This window comes from Monopterus albus, unplaced genomic scaffold, assembly GCF_001952655.1.
Source record: "Monopterus albus unplaced genomic scaffold, M_albus_1.0 scaffold7.1, whole genome shotgun sequence".
Classification (NCBI taxonomy): domain Eukaryota; kingdom Metazoa; phylum Chordata; class Actinopteri; order Synbranchiformes; family Synbranchidae; genus Monopterus; species Monopterus albus.
The window spans coordinates 5,696,648-5,718,019 of NW_018127887.1; the positions used below are offsets into that span (position 1 = coordinate 5,696,648).

At 39.6% G+C, this 21,372-nt stretch overlaps 2 protein-coding genes across 6 annotated transcripts; both read right to left on the bottom strand.

Annotated features, from left to right (window-relative positions):
- Positions 1 to 399: 399 nt before the first annotated feature.
- api5 (apoptosis inhibitor 5) lies at positions 400 to 10,597 on the bottom strand. The gene is made up of 14 exons (XM_020625512.1): positions 10,257 to 10,597; positions 8,609 to 8,770; positions 8,336 to 8,429; positions 8,013 to 8,078; positions 7,154 to 7,305; positions 6,393 to 6,599; positions 5,678 to 5,782; positions 3,990 to 4,079; positions 3,255 to 3,436; positions 3,002 to 3,095; positions 2,818 to 2,874; positions 1,940 to 2,019; positions 1,675 to 1,817; positions 400 to 1,020 (listed from the first exon to the last, which is right to left on the bottom strand). The coding sequence occupies exons 1-14, from the start codon at positions 10,326 to 10,328 to the stop codon at positions 944 to 946; spliced, it is 1,581 nt and encodes a 526-aa protein (XP_020481168.1). The 5' UTR covers positions 10,329 to 10,597; the 3' UTR covers positions 400 to 943.
- Positions 10,598 to 12,223: 1,626 nt separating this feature from the next.
- Positions 12,224 to 20,971, bottom strand: samm50 (SAMM50 sorting and assembly machinery component). 5 transcript variants are annotated; one of them, XM_020625503.1, is made up of 17 exons: positions 19,699 to 19,791; positions 19,314 to 19,404; positions 17,933 to 19,217; positions 17,142 to 17,252; positions 16,951 to 17,052; positions 16,762 to 16,849; positions 16,472 to 16,578; positions 16,138 to 16,268; positions 15,703 to 15,790; positions 15,186 to 15,314; positions 14,839 to 14,910; positions 14,651 to 14,737; positions 13,911 to 13,981; positions 13,480 to 13,547; positions 13,241 to 13,387; positions 12,904 to 13,045; positions 12,224 to 12,402 (listed from the first exon to the last, which is right to left on the bottom strand). In XM_020625503.1, the coding sequence occupies exons 3-17, from the start codon at positions 17,951 to 17,953 to the stop codon at positions 12,357 to 12,359; spliced, it is 1,410 nt and encodes a 469-aa protein (XP_020481159.1). In that variant the 5' UTR covers positions 17,954 to 19,217; positions 19,314 to 19,404; positions 19,699 to 19,791; the 3' UTR covers positions 12,224 to 12,356. The 5 variants fall into 5 exon arrangements, with proteins under 5 accessions (XP_020481159.1, XP_020481151.1, XP_020481126.1 ...); XM_020625495.1 differs by having other exon boundaries at positions 13,241 to 13,396; XM_020625470.1 differs by lacking the exons at positions 17,933 to 19,217; positions 19,314 to 19,404 and adding an exon at positions 20,815 to 20,971 and having other exon boundaries at positions 13,241 to 13,396; positions 19,699 to 19,863.
- Positions 20,972 to 21,372: the final 401 nt, after the last annotated feature.

The window sequence follows — 21,372 nt, forward strand, 5'->3', positions numbered from 1 at the left end:
ACACACACACACACATCCACACACAAAGAGGAGGAAGGAGTAGGGAAGCAGCAGCAGAAAAGGCATGTTTGTGTATGTGAGTATTCTAAATGTAGATGCCAGTGCTAAAATTACCTTCTTCATTCTGTTTTGCTACATATATAGGTGAGTACAAATGGAACTGGAGGGAAAAAGGAAAGACAGGAGGCTGGGAAGGATAAATGGGATGAATGGGTGGGTGAGCAAGTGAATGGATGGTGAGGGAGGAGGAATTTAAGTCTGGAAAAGGTTCTGAATGCACAAGTCAAGTTTTGTATTCAGAAAATCTGAAGTGGCAAAATTGGATCTTTGTCTTGATCCCAGACTGAGATTAACAATTGCAGTGTTCCACGTACCTAAACAAGTAAAAGGACAGAAGTCCATACTTCCATACAGGTTTATGATAAAAATCCAATAAAACATCACTGTTTCATACAAAGTTGTACAGTCTGCCAATTCAACTAAAGCTCTAATAAAAAAGGAAAAGATTAAATAAAATGCTAGAAGATTTTGTTAACATGTTTCCTACAATAAGCTGATAAAAAAAAGATCACATACAACTTGGCAGTCTTGTGTTTGACAAAAATACACACAATCATAATTAAAAAAATGAAAGGTTTTCTTGATTCCAAGAGGTATACAGGGAGTCAATGTTGAAATGGTAGCTAGAAACGCCTGAGCCCCCGTTGTCTGGTGTTCTGGAGACAGGAAACCAAACCCCCACCCTCCTCTGAACAAACAAACAAAAAAACTTGTATGTCTTGGAAAGTATAAAAAGATGTGGAGACCAGTAAAAACAAAAACAAAAACAAAACTAAACAAAAGCAAATTCATGGGTAAGTGACAAACAGTCCATCTTGGTGTGGAACGATCTTGATGTGGTGCTGTTTGGGGGAGAATTGTGTACTGTGTGTGTGTTTGTGTGTTAGTAGATTCGGCCTCGGCTCCTGTTGCCTCTGGCTCCAAAGCCTCGTCCTCTGCCTCCCCTGAAGCCGCCACGCTCTGGAGTCACAGAGTGATGAAAACAAACCGTTCACATATTATTACTTACTGATATTTAAATTGGGTAACGGGTAATATCGATATTATTTTTGATAATGAGTCATTACATTTGGCTGCAGAGACATGTAGTGAGCAGGGCTGCTCCCTGGTGGACCAAATCTAACAGTGACCTCAAAAGATGTCTGGCATTTCTGTACTGCAATTTCATTTAACTTACAGGACCAGCATACATATCACTACGATTATAAAAGAAAGAGTGGCTGGTTTATCTCTTGACTGGTTTTGCTAATGAGATCTTGTTTTGTTTGCTATTTTTTTATTTTATATTTTGATAAGATTTATGCTTTTTTGTAGTGACTTTGCCACTGGAACCTGTTTAGGTACTGTGTCCTCTACTAAAAAACAAGCTACAGGCTTTCAGAGCCACCTTCAAACCTACAGAGGGTAAGCATTTGAAAACTAGGACATTTTAAGGAGAGTAGTTTTAACAAATTTCATAACCAGTGATGTTTTTCTGAGAATTTAGTTGTAACCAAACCTTCGAACAAGCCCTCACAGAGCCAGATGTGAGTAGAAAAATTGTTAACCGTAGTTGAATTAGCTAAATCACAGATGAGTCCAACATGCTGCACAACAGTTTTCGGTGTTCCTCACCATAGCTAAAATTGCCAATGGAGGCGCTGTACTTGCCGCTGGGCGGATTGTAGATTTGCCGAGTGTCCCTCCGAGGCAGAGGAGAGATTTGTTTTTTTGTGCTGCCACCAGAGCCCATCTCCTCACCTGACGGACGCTTGGGCCTAAAACAAAAGAAAAACAGATGATGACCTAGTGCTGCTGTGTGTTCGGTTTCCGACAGCTAAATCAAAGGTGTTTCTATCAGCTCTGAGACACCAGCAACGAGAAGCAGGAGCAGACTTACGCTGCTGCCTCTGTCTTCTGGACGGGTTTCCAGGAGAGGGTGACTGTGCTCTTGTATGACGGAGGGTTGTGGAAAAGATCCTGCAAGAAAAGAGAGTTTAAGACCAAAAAAGCCATTTGTTATAGTACAGGGTGCATATATTGCTGACACCAGGTGACCAGAAAAAGAGAAACTGGTTAAAATACAACAGTCCATACAAAAAAGAATTCCTCTGGGACAAAGAAAACTGTCAGCTGGAGAGGACACTATGAGAAGAAGCAGTTTTGGACTGGAGGAAATTTTCATAGTCTTTAGAACTGTTGGACAAAACACCCCTATATTTGTATGTCCGCACCGCAGGACTGAGAACAATAATAGTTCTGAGAACGCTGTTTTGAGAGACTTTTTACCTCCTACTTCAGGATAGGTACTCTCCGAGCACAGTCCACGAAGGACATACGTGTACGTTGACTGCAGCACCACTGTCATTTTTAAAAAATCGTGTTAGCTGTGTAAACAACAGCGATCAACATCCACCCGCCAACCAATCACATTTCCAGGAATGCAACGGACAGGAAGACAACATGATCCTGACCTTTGACCATTAAAATCTAATCAGTCCATGGTCCAATCTATGGGGATGTGTGTGCCAAATTAGTGCCTTAAGGCGTTCATGAGATAGCACTTTCACGAGAATTGGACCGACTGATAATCCAAGAACATAACACATCAGACCACAGCTATGCAAGGTGTGGAGGCATTAAAATCTACCACACACACATACACAACTTAAGCAGTAGCCTGGATAAAACAGAACAATTTAAAGGCTGTTGCACTGCATTTCATTGCACAGGCACTGGTTCTTCTGGTCAACCACTGTATGTGACCAAAAACCTTACCTTGATAAGAACATTGATGTTGTTTGTGATCTTGAGGGCCACCACTTTGATCTTGTTCTGGTAATACACACACACACAGTAAGTTTTTGAGATATTTTTCAGAAGGACTGTGAGCACATAGAGCAACAAACGAAGTTTCTACTTCAGCTGAGCTCTCAATTGTGATGTTGACAGTAGTTATTACCTCTTCTGTCTTCAGAGCATCTCCTGTCTTGCCTTGCAGTGCTACTCGCAGCTGTCGGATGTAAACCTGCAGGCCTCTGGCAAAGTACTGTAACCTGTTAAAACACAAATCACATTCATGTCCATGTGAAAAGTGGTCTTTTTTTCCCTTTAAAATAACCAAGGCGATCTTTTCTTAAGCTAAACACTTTGGTATGAGCTCACAAATTTCACTACATTTATTCCTGGACACTGTGTGTGGGACATTCCTTCACCTGATCTTAAAGTCTTTGAGGTGCTCGGCATCCACTTTGTCGAGGAGGAAGTCCGGCAGCTTCTTGCCCAGCTGGTGGAAGCTGAAGAGGAGACACTCCACATAGCTGAACTGCAGTTTGGGCTCCTCGCTTGCTGAGTTCTCACCGTTCTCCACCTCTTCTGGTGGTAGAGGCATGAACTCCTAAACAAACAAAGCAAACATGAATAATCATAACTGGAACCTTTTTGTTACCCCTCCTTGACTGTCAAACTGTTTTGGGCCATTAGGGTTTACAAGAACCAAGGGACATATGGGATTATTGTTTAATCTACCAGTATTTATTTTAACAACTTTTAGGGAGCCTGCACTGGAACCCCTGACATGCAAAATGGATAATAATGGCTCAGAAAATTTGGGAATGGTTATTATTAAGGCCACTGTTTTAACTACCCTAGCTGATTACAAAAACCTTTTTGTATTTTATATACAGCTACAAAGGACATGTCAGTAAATTCCGCTTGCCTTTCAGAACTCTGATGGTAGTAGAGGTAAAAATGCAGGCTCTTAAAAAGGACTGTTGGTTTAAACACCAGAACAAGACAGAGTGAACAAGTCGAGCTCTGATGCATGTGTGCAACAATATAAATGTAAAAAGGAAATGCGAGACAGAGTAGGAAAATCTTAGACTGGCTCAGTGCGGTGGTGGAGGGGGTGCATGTGCATTTCTACAACCAACAGGACAATCCGTTCTCACCAACAGCTTGGTAAACAGCATGTTGAGGTTGGCCTCCAGCTTTTCCATGTCTCCACAGAATGGACTCATCTCAGCCAGCAGCTTCAGCACCTACACACACACACACACACACACACACACACACACACAGCTCAGCAGATCCCCTTACACTGTGTAATGTGCACTGCTAATGACAAACAGTGTTGCGTGGTGCAGACTAATGGCCCGTTAACAACATGCGGTTGGCTGACACTTCTGACAGGTGGCTGCCACGTTGACTTTGTTTACTACAACGACTGCTCACCAAATGTCAGACATTAGGAGTATCGACCTCACACCAGTGGCCATATTCATCAGGCCTCTCAAGAACAGAAGTGCTGATTCAGGCTGAATCAATCCAGGCTGTGAATCTAGTCTCTAGTCCTTTTATCCAATGGCCACATTCACTTTTTGCTGTGAAAAATCTGATTCTTACTTTACGTGTGTTACAATAAAATCACCCTGACAGACTAGGAACTACATTCCCAGCTCTATAAAAGTTGAAATAAATTATTCCAGTCACTGATCTATATATGTGATGCATTAAAGCCCCTTTCAGACATGCACCCCTAGCCAAGTATTTGCCTGTTACTTCATGTCTAGACGTCATGTCTGAACAAAGCGCTGTGTTGCATGGCTTGCAAAGTTTTACCTGGTCGAGTTGAGGTAAATAGCCAGCTATGTTCTTACTGGCTATAAGTATGTACTAAAGTGGTCAAATTTCTAGTAAAGGTCCTATAAAGATGATGGCAATTCTACAGCACAACAAAACATTTTCTCTTTCACTGCTTTGTTCTGGCTAATGCAGCTTTCTGTCTTCATTCACTATATAGTTCGCCTGACCACCGCTGCTCGCTCTTAGCAGTATATGTCAGGCAGATAGCGAAATTTGGACATAAAAATAAAAAGAAAGTAGCTTTACTAGCTAGTACAAAAAGCATTTTGAACAGGTACAGAGAAAACAGTTTAGTGGCATGAGCCAACACTGAATGGCTGGAAATCAAAGGTCTGCTCCACCTCCACGCAGAAGAATAACGGTGTGTCTGTCTAGCATAATGTTGCGGCTGTACCTGGCTAGGCCCTACTATGTTTGAACAAAGACGTACTGGGAACTTCAAGCACCGCAGCTTTATGTTTGAACGCCAAAAAGCAATTACTATATGGCTACATGTAGCAATGAAATTCCCCAGGTACCATATCTGAAAGGGGCTTAAGTTAACATGTTGTCTCACAGTATGTACAGTCACAAGAAAATGTAATGGCACTGTTTTCAGTTTTCTGCATAAAGTGGTCATGAGATGTGATCTGATCTTCACAAAAGTCACAAATATCAACGCACAATATTTATAAGCTGATAAAACACAAACAGCCATAATTTTTCATGTCTTTATTAAACATACCCATTTCACTTTGGTGAAGATGAGATCACATAATGTGACAAATAGCATACATTAATAAACATAAAATGTTTTTGGTTAATCAGTGTTCTCGGTGCAGCAACAGGGTGATGAGACCCAGGACATCTAATGATTAGTGAGGCCATGGTGACCCAGAGTAGAATCAACCTTAATTCTATCTGAAATAAAATCATATTTGACTGAAAGGACAACCTAAGATTTCTTCTTTGTTCATCGAGTCAACCCACGACCACAGTAAAATGAGGAACTCACCTCCAGCTGAATGTCCAGATCAGCCACAGGACTAGTCAGGGTGCTGAGGTTGGGCAGGACGTGTTCACAAAAGTAGGTTACAAAACGTGTGGAATGGACATTTTTCTAGAAGAAAGGAGAAACCTTGGATTAATTCAAATTTAATTTACAGTAAGCCTCGATGTATGTCTATAAGATGAACAAATCTAAAATCAGCAGCTATCTTGTTAATTGGTTAATCAAGCAAATATGTAGAATATTCTTAGGGTCCAGCTTCTAAAATGTTTCACAACCATAAACTGGATAGTCTTACAAGTGACTCAAAGACTTTCAGCTTTAGTGATGGCAGCCGCGTGTATGTCATGTTTCTGAATAGACATAAGTTGTATGTAACAAGCATGTAGCAGAGTGTATTCAGAAATCATGACGTTAAATTCAATCTATTTTAAGACCTGTTTCAGGCCATGCTGTCATAAATCTTCAGAGCCCCACAATAAGCAACACCATTTTCCAGACCTAACCTCCCCTTAACAAAAAGCATCCCTGAGCCCTGTCCTCACCCAAGCAAAGAGCAGATATGTGGCTCGACACACTATTGTTGTAATGCTAACAAATGAGAAACATTTTTGCACAGTCACAAATTTAAGGTAACAAAAAATTTGCACACCAGATGCTTCTGTTTATATGTTGAGACATTATGATTAACTTGGCTGATTGTGTGTGTTGATTTACTCACAGAGAACAGGGGCAGGGCCTGGCGTGTGCATTGGAGCAGGCGGTCAACAGTGTCAGGATCAGCTGGATTGAGGGCCTGTTCCAGGAAAGCCTGTTCCACCACCAGCTCCACCAGCTGCTGCCGCCCATTCACCGTCTGCAGCACTCGCAGGCCCGACACCACACGCATCAACAGCACAAACTCCTCTCCTGTCACGTCCTCCAGCACCTGAGGAGGCAGAAGGAAAGAGACAAGAAACTCTGAACATGTGTTGTTGTCCATTTTTATACAGGCCAACATCCACCACCGTCTGAACTCCCTCTACCAGTGTCAGTCACAAGACAAGACTGGTTTTATTTTATTTGTTTTTTATTTTGTTTTGTTTTACAGAAGAAGGAATAAATCAGCCAAAGTTTCAGCCAAGATAGCATGTGATCCACATATTTTTCAATGTTAACAAAATCCTTAGCCTATAAATTTGATTTACTACATTGCAATAGGAGAGTTTATGTATTTACAAACTTTACTAATCTACAAATCAAATGTAAATTTTCACACATGTTGCAGACGACACCTCCATGAAGAAGCAGCAGCAAAATTACCAGCCACAATCAAAACCACCAGCTTTTGCCAGTAGCAATCTTAACACATCCTAATTCAAGTACACCATGTAGTGTGGTGTAGTTTAATGTAAAGTACCTCTGTTACATTCAGAATGACACAGAAAACGATCACTCAACAATGATCAAAGATCACTGATCAATCCCACACTATGTGCCAACCTTCTTTGTCTCTGTGAAGATGTATTCCTCCACTTCCTTTGTCATGATGTCCTCTGGAAGAGTCTTTAGTTTGGTTGACAGAAACTTGATTGCCCGTTCCCGTACTATGTCCTCCCCCTGCAGGATTTGAGAAAAGAGGCCTCCAAGAGTACCTGGACAAAGAAAATAGATGGGCTTGAGTCAGTGCAAGTGAATTAGCACAAACTACTAGTTCCAGTCAGAACTAGGGATGTAACAATCAATAAATACACATTAAGTTAACCAATTAATATCTCACAGTTACAAAAGAGTACAATTTGAGCACTGGTTTCAGTAAGTTGAGCAACTCTGGAGACATACATTCATGACATTATATAATATTCTGGACATAGTCTTAAATATTAAACTGACTCCTTCAAATCTACTGAATGAAAAAAGATGCATACTTATAGAATTAGTTAATAAAATTCACACAGGTGTCTGTGGGTGTGCCTCAAAACCTGACCAGCAGGGTGCTACTTGTGCTGGTTGGGAATGGTCTCCATTCATTTAAAATACACCACGTAACAAACGCCACGCTGGCAAGGGCAAATGGAACACAGCTTGTATAAAGGAAGGTCCTGTGAGCAGTCACCCAAAACAAAACAAAAACACTGGCCTAGCTACATTTATTTCACATGGCCACTGGCAAAGTCCTTAACAAACCAATACTGGTTCCAACAAGTACAAACAAATCTCACTCTGGAATTAGCAGTTCAGAGGGGACCACAGAGAAAGACTGGTGCTAGTTTCTTTTTGCAGCACAGTTCTGAACTGGATTGAATGAATGACAGCCATATGGGAGAGATATTTGTCTCTCAGCAGGGAAAACAACACTTACCCTTAGCATCCATCTTGAAGATAGAAATAAGTGCGACATTCACTTGATTGAACTCAGCTGTATCATCTGAAAGCACAAAAATTTGATTTGTCAGTAATCAACATTATCAATCTTAAACAATAAAGAGATTAAACATTAGAATCAAGACACCAAGGTGCTGTACAGAATAATTACCAGAATATTACCAGAATAGAAGGTAAACAAAGTGAGTATATTTATAATGTGAACCGTTTAATGGTTCTAGATTGATCCAGCATTAATTGATAATGATGATAACAATGATAGTTACAACCCTAACATTCAAAACCAACTCAATCCAACACCTGTCTGAAGGAGCTGAGTGAGAATGTCTGCAACTCTGAGGATGTTCTCCCCAGTAGCAAACCGTGGGAGCTCCTTGATGGCCTGCCGTCGAATCTGGACAAAGACGAATACATACACACACAGAGGAAGGTATGATAAAATAAAAATGACAATTGTGAATCCATTCAAAGGAGAAAACTCCAAATCAACTTAGGAACATGTAAAATTTTCAATTTTAGCTTAGTGAAATTGAAGAACAAGAGAACCTCCTGTCTGTGTCCTTTAATACTCACTGACACATCTTCATCTTCACAAAGATCAAGTTGAGCATTAATGGCTGCATCAGCCAGTTCTGGAAAGCTGCAAAAGAACTTTGGAATAAACTGTGCTGCCAGGCGCTTCTCCTTAGGGCCACCCTTCACACCATCCAGGATGACTTGGTAGGCATCTTTATGCTACAGATTCAGAACAAAGCAAAGACTATCAATTAATATTCACTGGAAGAGCTAAGTTTTTAAAAAGTTGGTGCTGTTTGGAACACTAAAGCGCACCACACAGAATGTCGTGTGACGCACATCAATAAAAACCCATACCCATTATTTTCAGTGAAAGCCCACATACCGGTGGTGAATTGACGTGCACCATTGTGGGCTGACGCGTCAACGCTACTATACTATTTTCCCCAGTGTCGACGTGTGTCAAAAGCATAAAATATTGAAGTATTCATTCATTTCGGTAGTCCTGCACTGAATTTAACGACACTCCTGGTGCAAGTTACGGGAGTCCTGTGATGCGTGTCACATGACAAGTTGTGACATGATGCTGCGTGTGGTACCCTTAAGTGTACCTGGATGTAACCAATTCAGCTGGTTATACAGAAAACCAGTTACTGGAGTGATGTGGGAATGTTGAAACTAGCCTGTCTGAGGACGGAATGGTCACTGCACTGGTGTATGATCATCATTTGATGCACCTATGCATCAACAAATTTTACAGATTTTGTACTTTCACGAACCACACAGGACCACACAGATTTTACAAAGTTCATTTCAGCTCAGTAATCGTGACAAGTACTCCTCAGTGTGTGAAAACTTGTTTGCTGTCCCATGTGGTTCCGGAGGGAGCTGTCTGAAGTCTGACAAAATGACCCTGGTGACATAACACTGATTTTGGAAACAGAGCAGCAGCTTGGTAAACGGGTCTTAGATTAGACATTTCTTTGGGGAATTCTATAAAGACTATGAGAACAGCAAGTGCTTTAAACGACATTCTGTGCTTTTCAAACATAGCTGATTGGTTATATTTTACGGAAGTCTGTTATTATACTGTATACAGAAGGCACAAATTGATGCTACAGATACCTTGACTTATAAAACGACTAAAACCTGCCAATTCACTGTCCTAAAGACGATAACGTGCATCATGTGCAAAATAACCACAGCTAAGTGAAGAGGTGAAGTACATTATTTATCCTACTTTGTTTCGATTTAAATCTGTCAGCTCAGCAGTGCAAAAGTTCTCATCAAACTGCAAAAATCATCTTGACTTAAAAGTACTACGCTGAATTTTAATTACAACATCCTATCATTATATTATAATCATATCATAATCACAATAACCTGGACTAAAAATTTTCCTGATTTCTGCTTGAATGGAAAACATTTCGCAAGCGAGTAACAAGCCGTACGTATAATTAAGGATCAAGGGGTCAAGATAGTACCGCCTATCCTGAAAGGGTCGCTATGGCGAGTCTGTTAGTTAGCTCGGTATTCGTTGCTATGTTGGCTAACTGCAGTTAGCTTAGCGCGCACACAACAATGTTATGTAACTACTACGTTTACAAAGTTATCAACCACTATACCAAAATGCGGGCCCATGGAAAGGCAACAAAGCTCTTGGATCAAGAATGTTTTAGAAACGAGAAAGTTGGTTCATACATACCTGACTGAGGTTGTCCTTAGCATCAGCAAGGATCCCGTAGTTACGATAGAGCTCCTCGATAGTGACCGCCATCAGCGTGCCTTCAGGTACCTGCAGCTCACAGATAGGACCGCAGATATAACCACCGAAGAAAAACCCTGTCGGGTCGCTTTTGCTCCGTTTAAAGACGACTATAACAAAAACAACGACTGGATATCGGGAAATACGTTCTGCGAAAAAGGGACGGGGAGATGAAATTTCCAGAAGCTCGTGAATGGACAACCCCACACTAAGTTTCCCGCAGTGTTGACTAGCTTGTAGGCTAAAATGCTACGGAACCACGACTAATGCGCATGCGCAGATTTGGCGAACCGCGTCAATAGACACAACCCACGTGACACTATTGTGCGCAGCCAACGAGCAAAACTAGTAACGAAAAATATATAATAGATCTATAATACACCGTTTGTATATTAAAATTCAATCAAATCGGAAACAAGACTAACTATTAAAACAAATGCAAATCAATACCAACAACGGTGGAAAAGAATTCAGATCCTTTGCTTAAGTAAAATTGTAAAGGTAGGAATAACACCGTGCAAAAATACTCTGTTGCAAGTAAACCTCTGCCTTATATAAGTGAAAGTACAAAAGCATTACATCAAAATATACTTGAAGAACTAAACATTCATTATGCATAGCTTAATGTTGCAGTTTGAACAGACAGAGCTAATTTTAACTACTCTAAATGTTGTTTTAATGATCAGATTTTAATCTAATAATTAAATTACTTTATATACTGCTGTGGATCTTATGGATTTTGTGTTATTAACCTGATTCTGAAAAGTAACTAACTACATTTTTCAAATATATCAGTGGTGTAAAAGTACATATTTGCCTCTGAAATGTATGAAGTAGCAGAAAATGGAAATACTCAAAAGTACAAATACCTCAAATTTGCACTTTGCTTGAGTACAGTACCTGAGTAAATGTAATCAGTTAGCTTTCCACCACTAAATATCAACACTAATGATGTAACAATGCACAACAATATTAAGACTTAATTTAGAAGAAGTACTTTGTTACTTGAGTTAGATGCTGTTTTTCAAAGTACCTGAAATAACAGGTCGAGGCAGAAGGCCGCCCACCAAGAGCCGGGGTCTGTCGGAGGTTTCTTCCATTAAAGGGAGTTTTTCCTCCCCACTGTCGCCAAGTGCTTGCTCAAGGGGGATTTGTTGGGTTTTCCCTATGTAATAATGTTGATAACAGTAAGGTCTAGACCTTACTTTGTAAAGTGTCCTGAGATGACTTTTGTTGTGATTTGGCGCTATACAAATAAAATTTGATTTGATTTGATTTGAAAGACAGATCGACTGTTCCAAGCATCTTGAAGAAGTTGCCATCTTTCTTATGTGGATTTAGGTTGTCTCCGTGCCGTCTTGTCGCTTCGTGTGATCCCAGACTGACTCCATGATGTTGGAATCAGGGCTATGTGGGGGCCTGACCATTTACTGCAGGACGTTTGCTTCATCATATTTCCGAAGATGGCTCTTTAAGACTCTAGCTGCATTTGGGGTCATTGTCATGATGCAGAATTAATTTGGACCATTCATATGCCTCCCTGATGGTACTGCATGATGGGTAAGAATATAAATGTTTGCCTGGAGCTTTTGTATGTCTCTATGCTCCCATAATAAATTTACAGGTATTTTGTATTGAGGGAAACCATTCTCTAAATTCAGAGCTTTGCTCATCCAGCATATAGCATTCACTCACGTTTCTTAAGGTTGATAACTATTTGTTCATCTCTTGACAGGCTCAGGTTCATGAAAAATGGTCTGCTGATTAATTTCTTCATCATCACATAATCTGCTGTATGTGATACACAGTAATGTGATTGAGTAAAATCTGACTACTGTAAAATCTGAACAGGAGTAGTTTTTGACCTCTGACAGCACATGATAAGAGAAGCTACATCTAAACAGAAAGTCAGTGCAAACATTTTTATTGATCTAATTAGTTGCAACAACAATTCTGTACAATGTCCCCTTCTAATAAAATGTTGCTGGCACAACATTCATGTTAAAACACAAGGAAGCACCAGATCCAAGAAATATGGTTTCACAGGAATCTGATTCCTGCCCCAAACTGCACCCCATCACATATCCTGCAAGCAAAGGAGAAAAATTGGTTGAAAGCAAGCCAACACTCAGATTATTTCGAGTGCATGTTAAGGATTACTAGACACAGAACATGGGTCTCCTGAAACAGTCTCCTTACTATTTGTATTTGTTATGCACAACATGTATCTACATTATTGTACAGAAAACCTTTTGTTTGTCATGAAAGGATCTGCTTATTTTGTTATATTACACAGCCTTATGCTGGTTTACTGTTTACTTGTCCCTTGCATGGGGATATGTACATACACATTGAGAGCCGATGTACCAGAGTCAAATTCCTTGTGCGCCCAACACACCTGGCCAATAAAGCAGATTCTGATTCACCTTGTACAGATTCGTACAGTTCTCTATTTTTAAGTACTTATCCCATTTCACAATGAGCGTTCCTTGTTTGTCTGCATTGTTTACTGCCTGTTTATACTGCTAACTGTTTACTGCCTGTTTATACTGCTAATTGCATTGTTAGCTAACATTACCAGCCCTACCTGTCTCCGCTTTGGACTCCCATGGGAATGCAGTAATTCAGCTCCAGCCTGGCAATGTTCCCTAAACGCAACATAATTCCCAGTCCATATGACCAACGGATGCATTCTGCCAGTTTCTTCAAATGAGCTTGTGGTCCCTCACCTGGGTAAATACAAACATATAACTCAGGTCAGACGAAACACATTTGCAAATACCTGTATCAATAATTTCAAAATTCCAAACCTGAACTACATAAATCAGTTCTACATAATTCAGTCAGAAATGTCAAGGTCTGGTTCATAAAACAAATCTTTACCTGTCACTGTACTGGTGCTCATTACATTTTCAACTACTCACCATAGTTAAGGTTACAAAGGTTTCCAGCATTAACGAAGAAGTGAGTTCTGAAGAGGTCACCAAAGCCCCCCATGCTGGGTCTGAAGGGTAGAGGGGTGTAGAGATGAAGGCCTCCAGCCCAATAGGCTTCTCCTCCCAGGTAATCACCTACCATACCAGTAATACCAGCACACAACCTTTCAATTAACCATCAAACTTCAGTCTATTAACAAAGCAACTCAGCCAAGTTAATATCTCACCTTCACTCTGTGGGCCCATACTGTACATACTGAATCCCCTGATACTGGTGGGGCCACCTAGATAGAATCTAGGAGGTTGACAAAGACACACAAAGCATACAATACAGTTAGGAGTGTTCTGTAAAAACAAAAGGTATGCTACAGTTAATTTCATTTAATTTAGTTTTGTGGTCTAGTTTGGAAGATATCAAATTGTCAGGCACAGTTCCTCTGGGGCCACAGAGAGTTGAAGAGGGACAATAGAGGGACATGAAGCAAAAATACTGTGTGAGGTGACAGGGACAAGTCCATGCTGGAGTTCTAAAAACTAGTGGAAGTTAGTCATTTGACCCGCTGATTTCAACATGGCCAGCAGTATCAGCAGCAGTGTCAGATGAAATCCCCTAGTTTAGGTGATAATGACAACAGGTTAGTACACTGCATTTCTGTACCTGTCTGCTATGCTTGTTGGCTTGTCACCAATGGGAAGGAGCAAGCCGCCCCACAGTGAGGCAGAAAGTACCTGTTGGAGAAAATCAAACTGTTTAGCAAAGTTATATCTTGCACAGATTACAGAAACAACAAGAAGCAAGTCAGACAGTTTTTAACATAAAAATGTATGCCTGAGTAATGAAGGACTAAACAAGGTTTTTGAAGATGAGTCTTGTTGTCAATTAGTTACTTTTTTGCTAATTAACCAGTCTCATGAAAACTTCTGTATAGTATTTGAAATCTTTAAGGAGTGAATAATTATTACACATAAATAATTTAAAACTTCTATATCTTCTAATTTATGGTAAATGGACTGTATTTTATATAGCGCTTTCTCACAGTGTGTTACACTGGCCAAAGCGCTTTACAGGAGATTATACACCATTCACCCATTCACACACACATTCACACACCGATGACGAGAGGCTGCCGCACACTGGCGCCAGTCGAACCACCGGGAGCAATTTGGGGTTCAGTGTCTTGCTCAGGGACACTTAGGCATGCGGGGAGACCGGGAGTCGAACCACCAACTTGCTGGTTAGAAGACGACTGCCCTACCTCGTAAGCCACAGCCACCCTGTATACTTACTTGTACTCTACTTGTACTCTGGCATAAAAACAGTTTGAAATAACAGTGGTAAGTGCCTTTAAGATGATATAATTCTCTAAAGGACAGAAATGATCAAATGTAGAACCTCACCGAGTCCCAGAAGAGTGGCTTGTTGAGCTGGATCTCAAAGTCCTCCTTCAGGAAACTGGCATCCCCCCCTGTGTAACCAGCAAGTTCCTACATAACCACACCACAAAATGTGAACCTGGTGTAAAAAGTCAGTGGTACTGTTTTCATATAGCATTTTTAAAAAGCTGACTTAGTGGTGAATAACAAACCTGGTGGATCTTCAACAGACCACCTTTCCTGGGAAGGATGGAGGAGTTTCTGGTGTCAATGACCATAGCATGCTAAAAAACAAAATGGCATTGTTCACACAAGTTATGCTATATGTAGATTTATTACTACAGCATCTTACTGCAGATTCTGTTTTTGCTGCTGTTCAACATAATTAGAATCATTCAAAATTCCTAAAATGGTGTTGCTGGAATTTTTTGTACAAAACATTTTGAAACCCTGACTTAAGCAGTTTTAAGTTTTGAATTCTTTGACAGAGAAATGTCATGAAGCTCCACAGCTACTTCAAATCACAGTAAATTTTTAAGGCATAATAGGAGCCAATTACCGAAAGTGAGGACTTCAGGGAATGGCCACTCTCCTCCCGGACCGCGAAAGAGGCAGTGCGAGCCAGACAGCCGAGTTCTCTCCAAACTCCCTCCCACTTGAGGGTTTGGTTGGTCTTCCACAAAGGGAACTGTGTGGGTAAATTGGCATATCTATATAATGCTTTTGTTTGTGTTTATATGCATGGAATGCAATAAACTTTGTTTGTGCCATAGTAACTGTTATCCCCTTCAAATGAATAGTGGCACTATAAAAGTCCATAAAAGACTTTTAATTGGTAAGATCTTCTTTTGTTATCCATCTATAAAAAATGCAAACAATTAACTACTGGTTGTTTGGAACAAACCTGTACTACAGAACTGGACTTTATGGTTCCTAACAAAATATTTGGATATTGATATCGAAATACAACTTCAATGTGTTCATTAATTTCAAATTAAGCCTTTTTTAATTACAAAACATATATGTAATTGCACAAAACTGAAAAACAGGCACATTAAATAGAACCAAGTATTTACGTTCAGTTCTGCAGAGATGCCTCGATCTGTCTCCCTCAGTGAACTCCATGGAAACTGACCTGTTACTTTGTACACACCAAGTGAGATACTGAAATTGAAAAAAAAGAAAAAGAGACATGTCAGGGCCCTGCTAGTATTCCTTTGGGATTAAAAAAAATATATCCATCTATAGTTACTTCACAGATCGCACAGGCATCTACTGTACCTCCTAAATGATGGGCGCAAATCTAAAGTTCAAGTAGCAGGACAGTCCATTATGTGCATAATGTCAAACCTCTACCACTGTGTTAATGATGAAAATAAAAGGAACTGCATAACTTCTAGCAAAGGATTAGACCCTCCCACAGATACTATAGACACGTACAAAAACAATGTGCTGTATCGAGGTGCTGGGACCTGAGAATAAATTTAGGTATGAAGCCATTCATATCTTACTTGCGTTCAAAGTGTCCTGGTTGAGGTTTGAAGAAGGACAGGCCATAGGATGTCTCTTTGGTGCCATAGGAGAACTGGAAGGTCAGTTTCTCTGCCCGACCGAATACATTGGGTAACTTCAGGCCCAGTACCTGTAATTATAGCGGGTGAGCTGTCCAGTGTATTTAATGATTTAGTGTACAATACCTTAATCACAATGCCATGCACCTCAAAAGTTACTGCAGTGCTTCAATGAAAATGACCTTTAGAGAAACAAACTGTCAAACCAGTGTACTAATGCCAATCTGAAGCAGTGAGTGGATCCGAAACAGCATGTGAGCATCATAGCACTCACCATGCTCCCTTCATTATTTCCAACCATGGTGCTGTAGCTGCCTGTCATCCGTCTCAGCTCAGTGACCTCAAAGGTCACGTCGAGGCCATTAGGAAGAGCATCTTCACCTAAGAGTGGGGGAAACAGACAGAAAATCAAAATTATTAGCTTAAAACAATTAAATATCTCACGACTCATATGATTTTGTGGTTCAACAGAATAATGACTCTTCATAATTTGCACATTTATTTGGAAAGAGCCTATTTATTACCATAAGAAAGAAATTTTTCAAGACCATGCTGTGACAGTACCTTGTGAGGTGTCAATAACGACTTCTACTTTTCTGAAGATACCGAGACGCAGTAGCTTCTGTCGGGCTTCATGTGACATCTTCATCACCTGCATCAATAATTGAACCATGTGTTGATGCCAGTAACTGCTATTCACAAGCATAAATTGAACAAGCATTCATTAGTGCAGCTTTTTATGGATACACCCACATCAATCAAATTCTTCGCCCGGAAAACTTCTGCAATTTCATAAGTCAAAAGGTCCTCTTTGGTTCTTCCAAGCCCATCTATGTGCACTCGTTGAACTACCACCTGGAAAACAAGACTGACAGCATTAGGATTATTAAGAACATCCAAGTCATAATTCCTGGAATTCTTGTCTGCAGCAAAACAAATCTTACATCTCTGTTTTCAAGAACTTCTTGTTTTGGCTCTGGCTCAGTCTCTGGAGCCTCGATGTCATCTGCTTGAAATCCTAGCTCCGGCCCTTGCATGGGCAGAGCGTCCAGGCTCTGTATCACAACAAAATCAGACACAAATCTAAATTACAATCAGAGTTCTTTCAGGTTCCATTTATGAAATCTGATTCTACTCTGTGCATTTAGTATTTTTCGCCACAAATAAATGCCCATCAGTAGAAAAGGCCTGCATTTACTTCTAATAAAGTATTTTCATATTGTGGTATTGCTACGTTAAATAAGTAGGCAATCTGAGTACTTCTTCCACCATTGCTAATACTTATGTACTTAAGCAAAGTTTTGTATACAGGACTTTTTACTTGTAACAGAGAATCTCTACGCTGTGGAATTGCTACTTGCACTCAAGTAAAAGACGTAACGTTACGTAGTTCCTTCACAACGGGTAAAAGTGGTGTAAACAACCCTAACAAAAAAGGATACAGTAAGACTACAGTGAGTGGAGGCACCACTAGCATCTGTCATTAGTGTCGCTTATTTATCTAAAATAAAGAGAAAAGTGCAGTGTCTCTACGTTTCATTGTGAAGTGAAAACTAGCTGTCACGTTTAGCAGGGAGTTAATTCAGCTTTATGTTACAGAGCTGAATGCCTGACTCCTCTTGTGCCTTGTTGAATGTATGGGCCTTATCGTTACAGCACGACTCTGTCACATAACTCACTGAGCACGCAAAGAGGTCAAAGTGCTAGCTAACATGTTAACCAGACTTTTCCTTACCCTGGCATGGACGGTGCCCATATTGAGCTCCACAGGGCGCTGTCGCGGTAAATATAAGCAAAACTTGGTGTGGAAAAATATAAACTAATTTAACCTACAAGTAACCGAAGGCGAAGGGGCTACACATAAGGAGGCGCCATGTCACTTCCTGTCCACGCCCTCTGCGGGTGCACGTTCATCTAACCAACGCAACAAGAACTGGGAAGAAAATAAGAGCGTAAAAACTAACTAAATAACACTTATGTTTCAACTTCATTTTATAACACCTCTACTGACCGGTCGTGGAAAGTAACTCAGTAGTTACGTTTATGCAAGTACTGTACTTAAATGCAATTTTGAGGTTTCTGTAGCCTATTTTCACCTTCTGCCCGTTCATACTTGAGCTTTACTACATTTTAAAGGCAAATATTGTACTTTTTACCGCACTACATTTAATGATAACTTAATAAAACAGAATACAGCATAATTATAAGACCTTATTGATCCCTGGTGGGAAATTCACAAGCTACCAGATCCACCTGTACACAATAGTGCATCAATACTTATCCACTAATATGATATACATTAATATGAAATGTATCATTCTGCATATTGCAGAGGCTACGTTTACTTTTGGCAGTCGAAGTATATTTTGATGCTAATGCTTTTGTACTTTAGTAACAATTGGAATGCAGTACTTCAACTTGTAACAGAGTATTTCTGCTACTTTAACTTCAGTAAAGAATCTGAATATTTCTTCCACCACTGTACTCCACTGCAGATCATAGGAAAATATTTTTACTCAGCTACATTTATTTATTTCCTTTTAAGAATTATGGCATTGTTAATCCCACTGGCCTTCTTACTGAGTGTTTAGGCCTATAGAGTCATGAGTGGAAAATGAGTGTTTTGTGAGGTGAGCCACAGAGATAATCCCCAAGGGCATTCTGAGGAGTAAACCACTGTGTCTTCTTCTTATCTGAAAACATTGTTTTCCACATAAGAGTAAAAAGACAAATCAAAGTTTAGGATCATGGCTTGGTTTAAGAAATTTCACCACAATATGCAAATCATAAACCGATTGTGAATGGCAATGAAACTGTGTGAATCAGAATACACATTACCAGATACATTGTAATAACTGTATAAAATGTGCCCATTTTACATAACCCAAACATCACAAAGTCTAAATGTACATCAATCTAATAACATGGAATAAAACATATATCAGCTGAGTGGAAGAAAATATCAAACATAAGTTCAAGGTTGCTCAAATGTTGCTGAGCATCTCTGCATGCCTTGTATCCTGAAATGACAAAATTACTTTAATAATATGGTGAAATTTTAAATGCTGATGAATGCCTTTTTGTCAAACAGTTTAAATATTACAAGCTGCTCTTACACTTCTTCTTTGAATGTTTCATGGGATATTCTGTCTTCGTTTGCACCTTCAGGACATTCATTAATGTCTTTTATGCTTAGTGTGGTAAGTGCTGTGGGGAAAAGGCTCTGTAAGTATTTGTTTTAGCCCACAGTGTCATTATTCTGAAATTAAAATTCCTGTCATGATATTACATTTTGCTGCATGAAATATCTATAAGTTATGAATAAATAAGCTAAAACAGTAAATATGACATATTTTAAGTATAATTATTGTTTCTAATATAACAACAGTTTTCTCTGATGCTCCATGCAGATAATATAAATGCAAATTATGTATTTCATTATATTGAGAGGGGGTGTGTCAGTCCCGCCCACAAAAAATAAAGTCAGTGTACTGTGTGTACCTTGCTTGTATTGGGCAAAAGTGATGTATCCTTGATTAGCGGGGTCCAGTATCCCAATGATTGCATCCACGTTGGACCCATTGAAAAGATTCGGCCCTTTCACACCACTCTGCTGAGAAATCTTCAGCTGTTCTAGCTGCTCAATAAGAAACTCTCTGGGATTATCTGAATAAAAGAATAAACCCATCTATAAATCACTGCTGTTAAGGTCCACATACTGTGTTTCTGGTAATAAAGGAAAACTTATTGAATGCTTTTGGGAATGTTTGCAGCAACAGACATATTAGGATTCACAACAATATCAAATTAATAAAATCTAATATGAACGATAACTAATAAAATTATAACAACACAAAACTGATCTTTTATTTAAATAGAGCCCTGGGTTATGTTTAGGGGACAAACTGTGAGACATCCACAATTCCACACAAAAGACACCAGGTCTTATATTTAACTGTGATCTTTTAAAAAAAATACATTTTAGTTTATAAAATTCTGCTTAACTGCTAACTGTATATGTAGGTTATGTACATTCAGTTGCCAGTTTATTGGGTATACCTATGTACTCTAATACAATAGTCCTACAATAACTTCTAATCTTTAAGAAGGTTTATAATGGGTGTCTCTGTAGCCTCTCCTCACTGATATAAATGGGGTGTTCAAAATAATAAACATCTGCCAGTCACCTTTAAGGCAAACTACAAAAATGTTGGTTGGATTGAAATATCACCCCTCTAGTTTCAAGAATCAGGATTTTGTGCAAGACTGTTACAGCACTGGGTTGCATTAGCATTAGCATTAGTTGTATTAATTGTTTTAGCAAGATGTACCCAAGAAATTGCCACTTGAGCGTATGCTTATTATAGTACATAACGTTAACTCTATTTCCATTGTTTCCATCAAATTTGAGTGCAGCAGAAGAAGAGTCATAAGAATGAAATCCTAATCAAGCAGAGGTACAATTAAATAAGGCATGATTTAGAATTAAACCTATACATATAAAACATGTTTTATCATTAGCTACCTGTGGCATGTGGGGTTTAGCGTTAGCTAAGTTGAGTTTGCTCCCTAGCTACTGCAAAAATGGTGCGACTAATAGGAGAAAAACGCTCTAACCAGGTCTGTAAAAGAAGAGCGTGCTGGCCAGGTTACCCATGAGCTCGATAATTTTGTGTTTCTTGAGATATTCAGCAGCATCTTGTTCTCTCTGGGCCGCCATCTCTTCCGCTTTACAATGTTGCTATGATACACCCAACAACAGCTGAGGCGCGCGCGCACACACACACATACTTGTTAGTGTACTTTTTTTTTTACATGATTTTGCCCAAAGTCAGCTGGGATTGGCTCCAGCGCCCCCCGCGAACCTATTCAGGAATAAGCGGTATAGATAATGGATGTATGGATGGATGTCGTAATAACATGAAAAGTATGTTTTAATGTGAAAGCACCTCGTAAAAACGAGCAAAGTACCTTATAATGAAAAAAGTTTATCGTTTAAACAAGGGTTACTCTGCCATATGCAGTTCTTGTTCGTACTATGAAATACTACACACAAGAACTCATTAGTGAAGAAAATCATCTGTCCTTATGATGAATAATAACAATAATAGCTGCTGGTTGTGGTCCTACAGCTCTCCTATAATGGAATGCTGAATTCCCTATAGTTTTTAATAG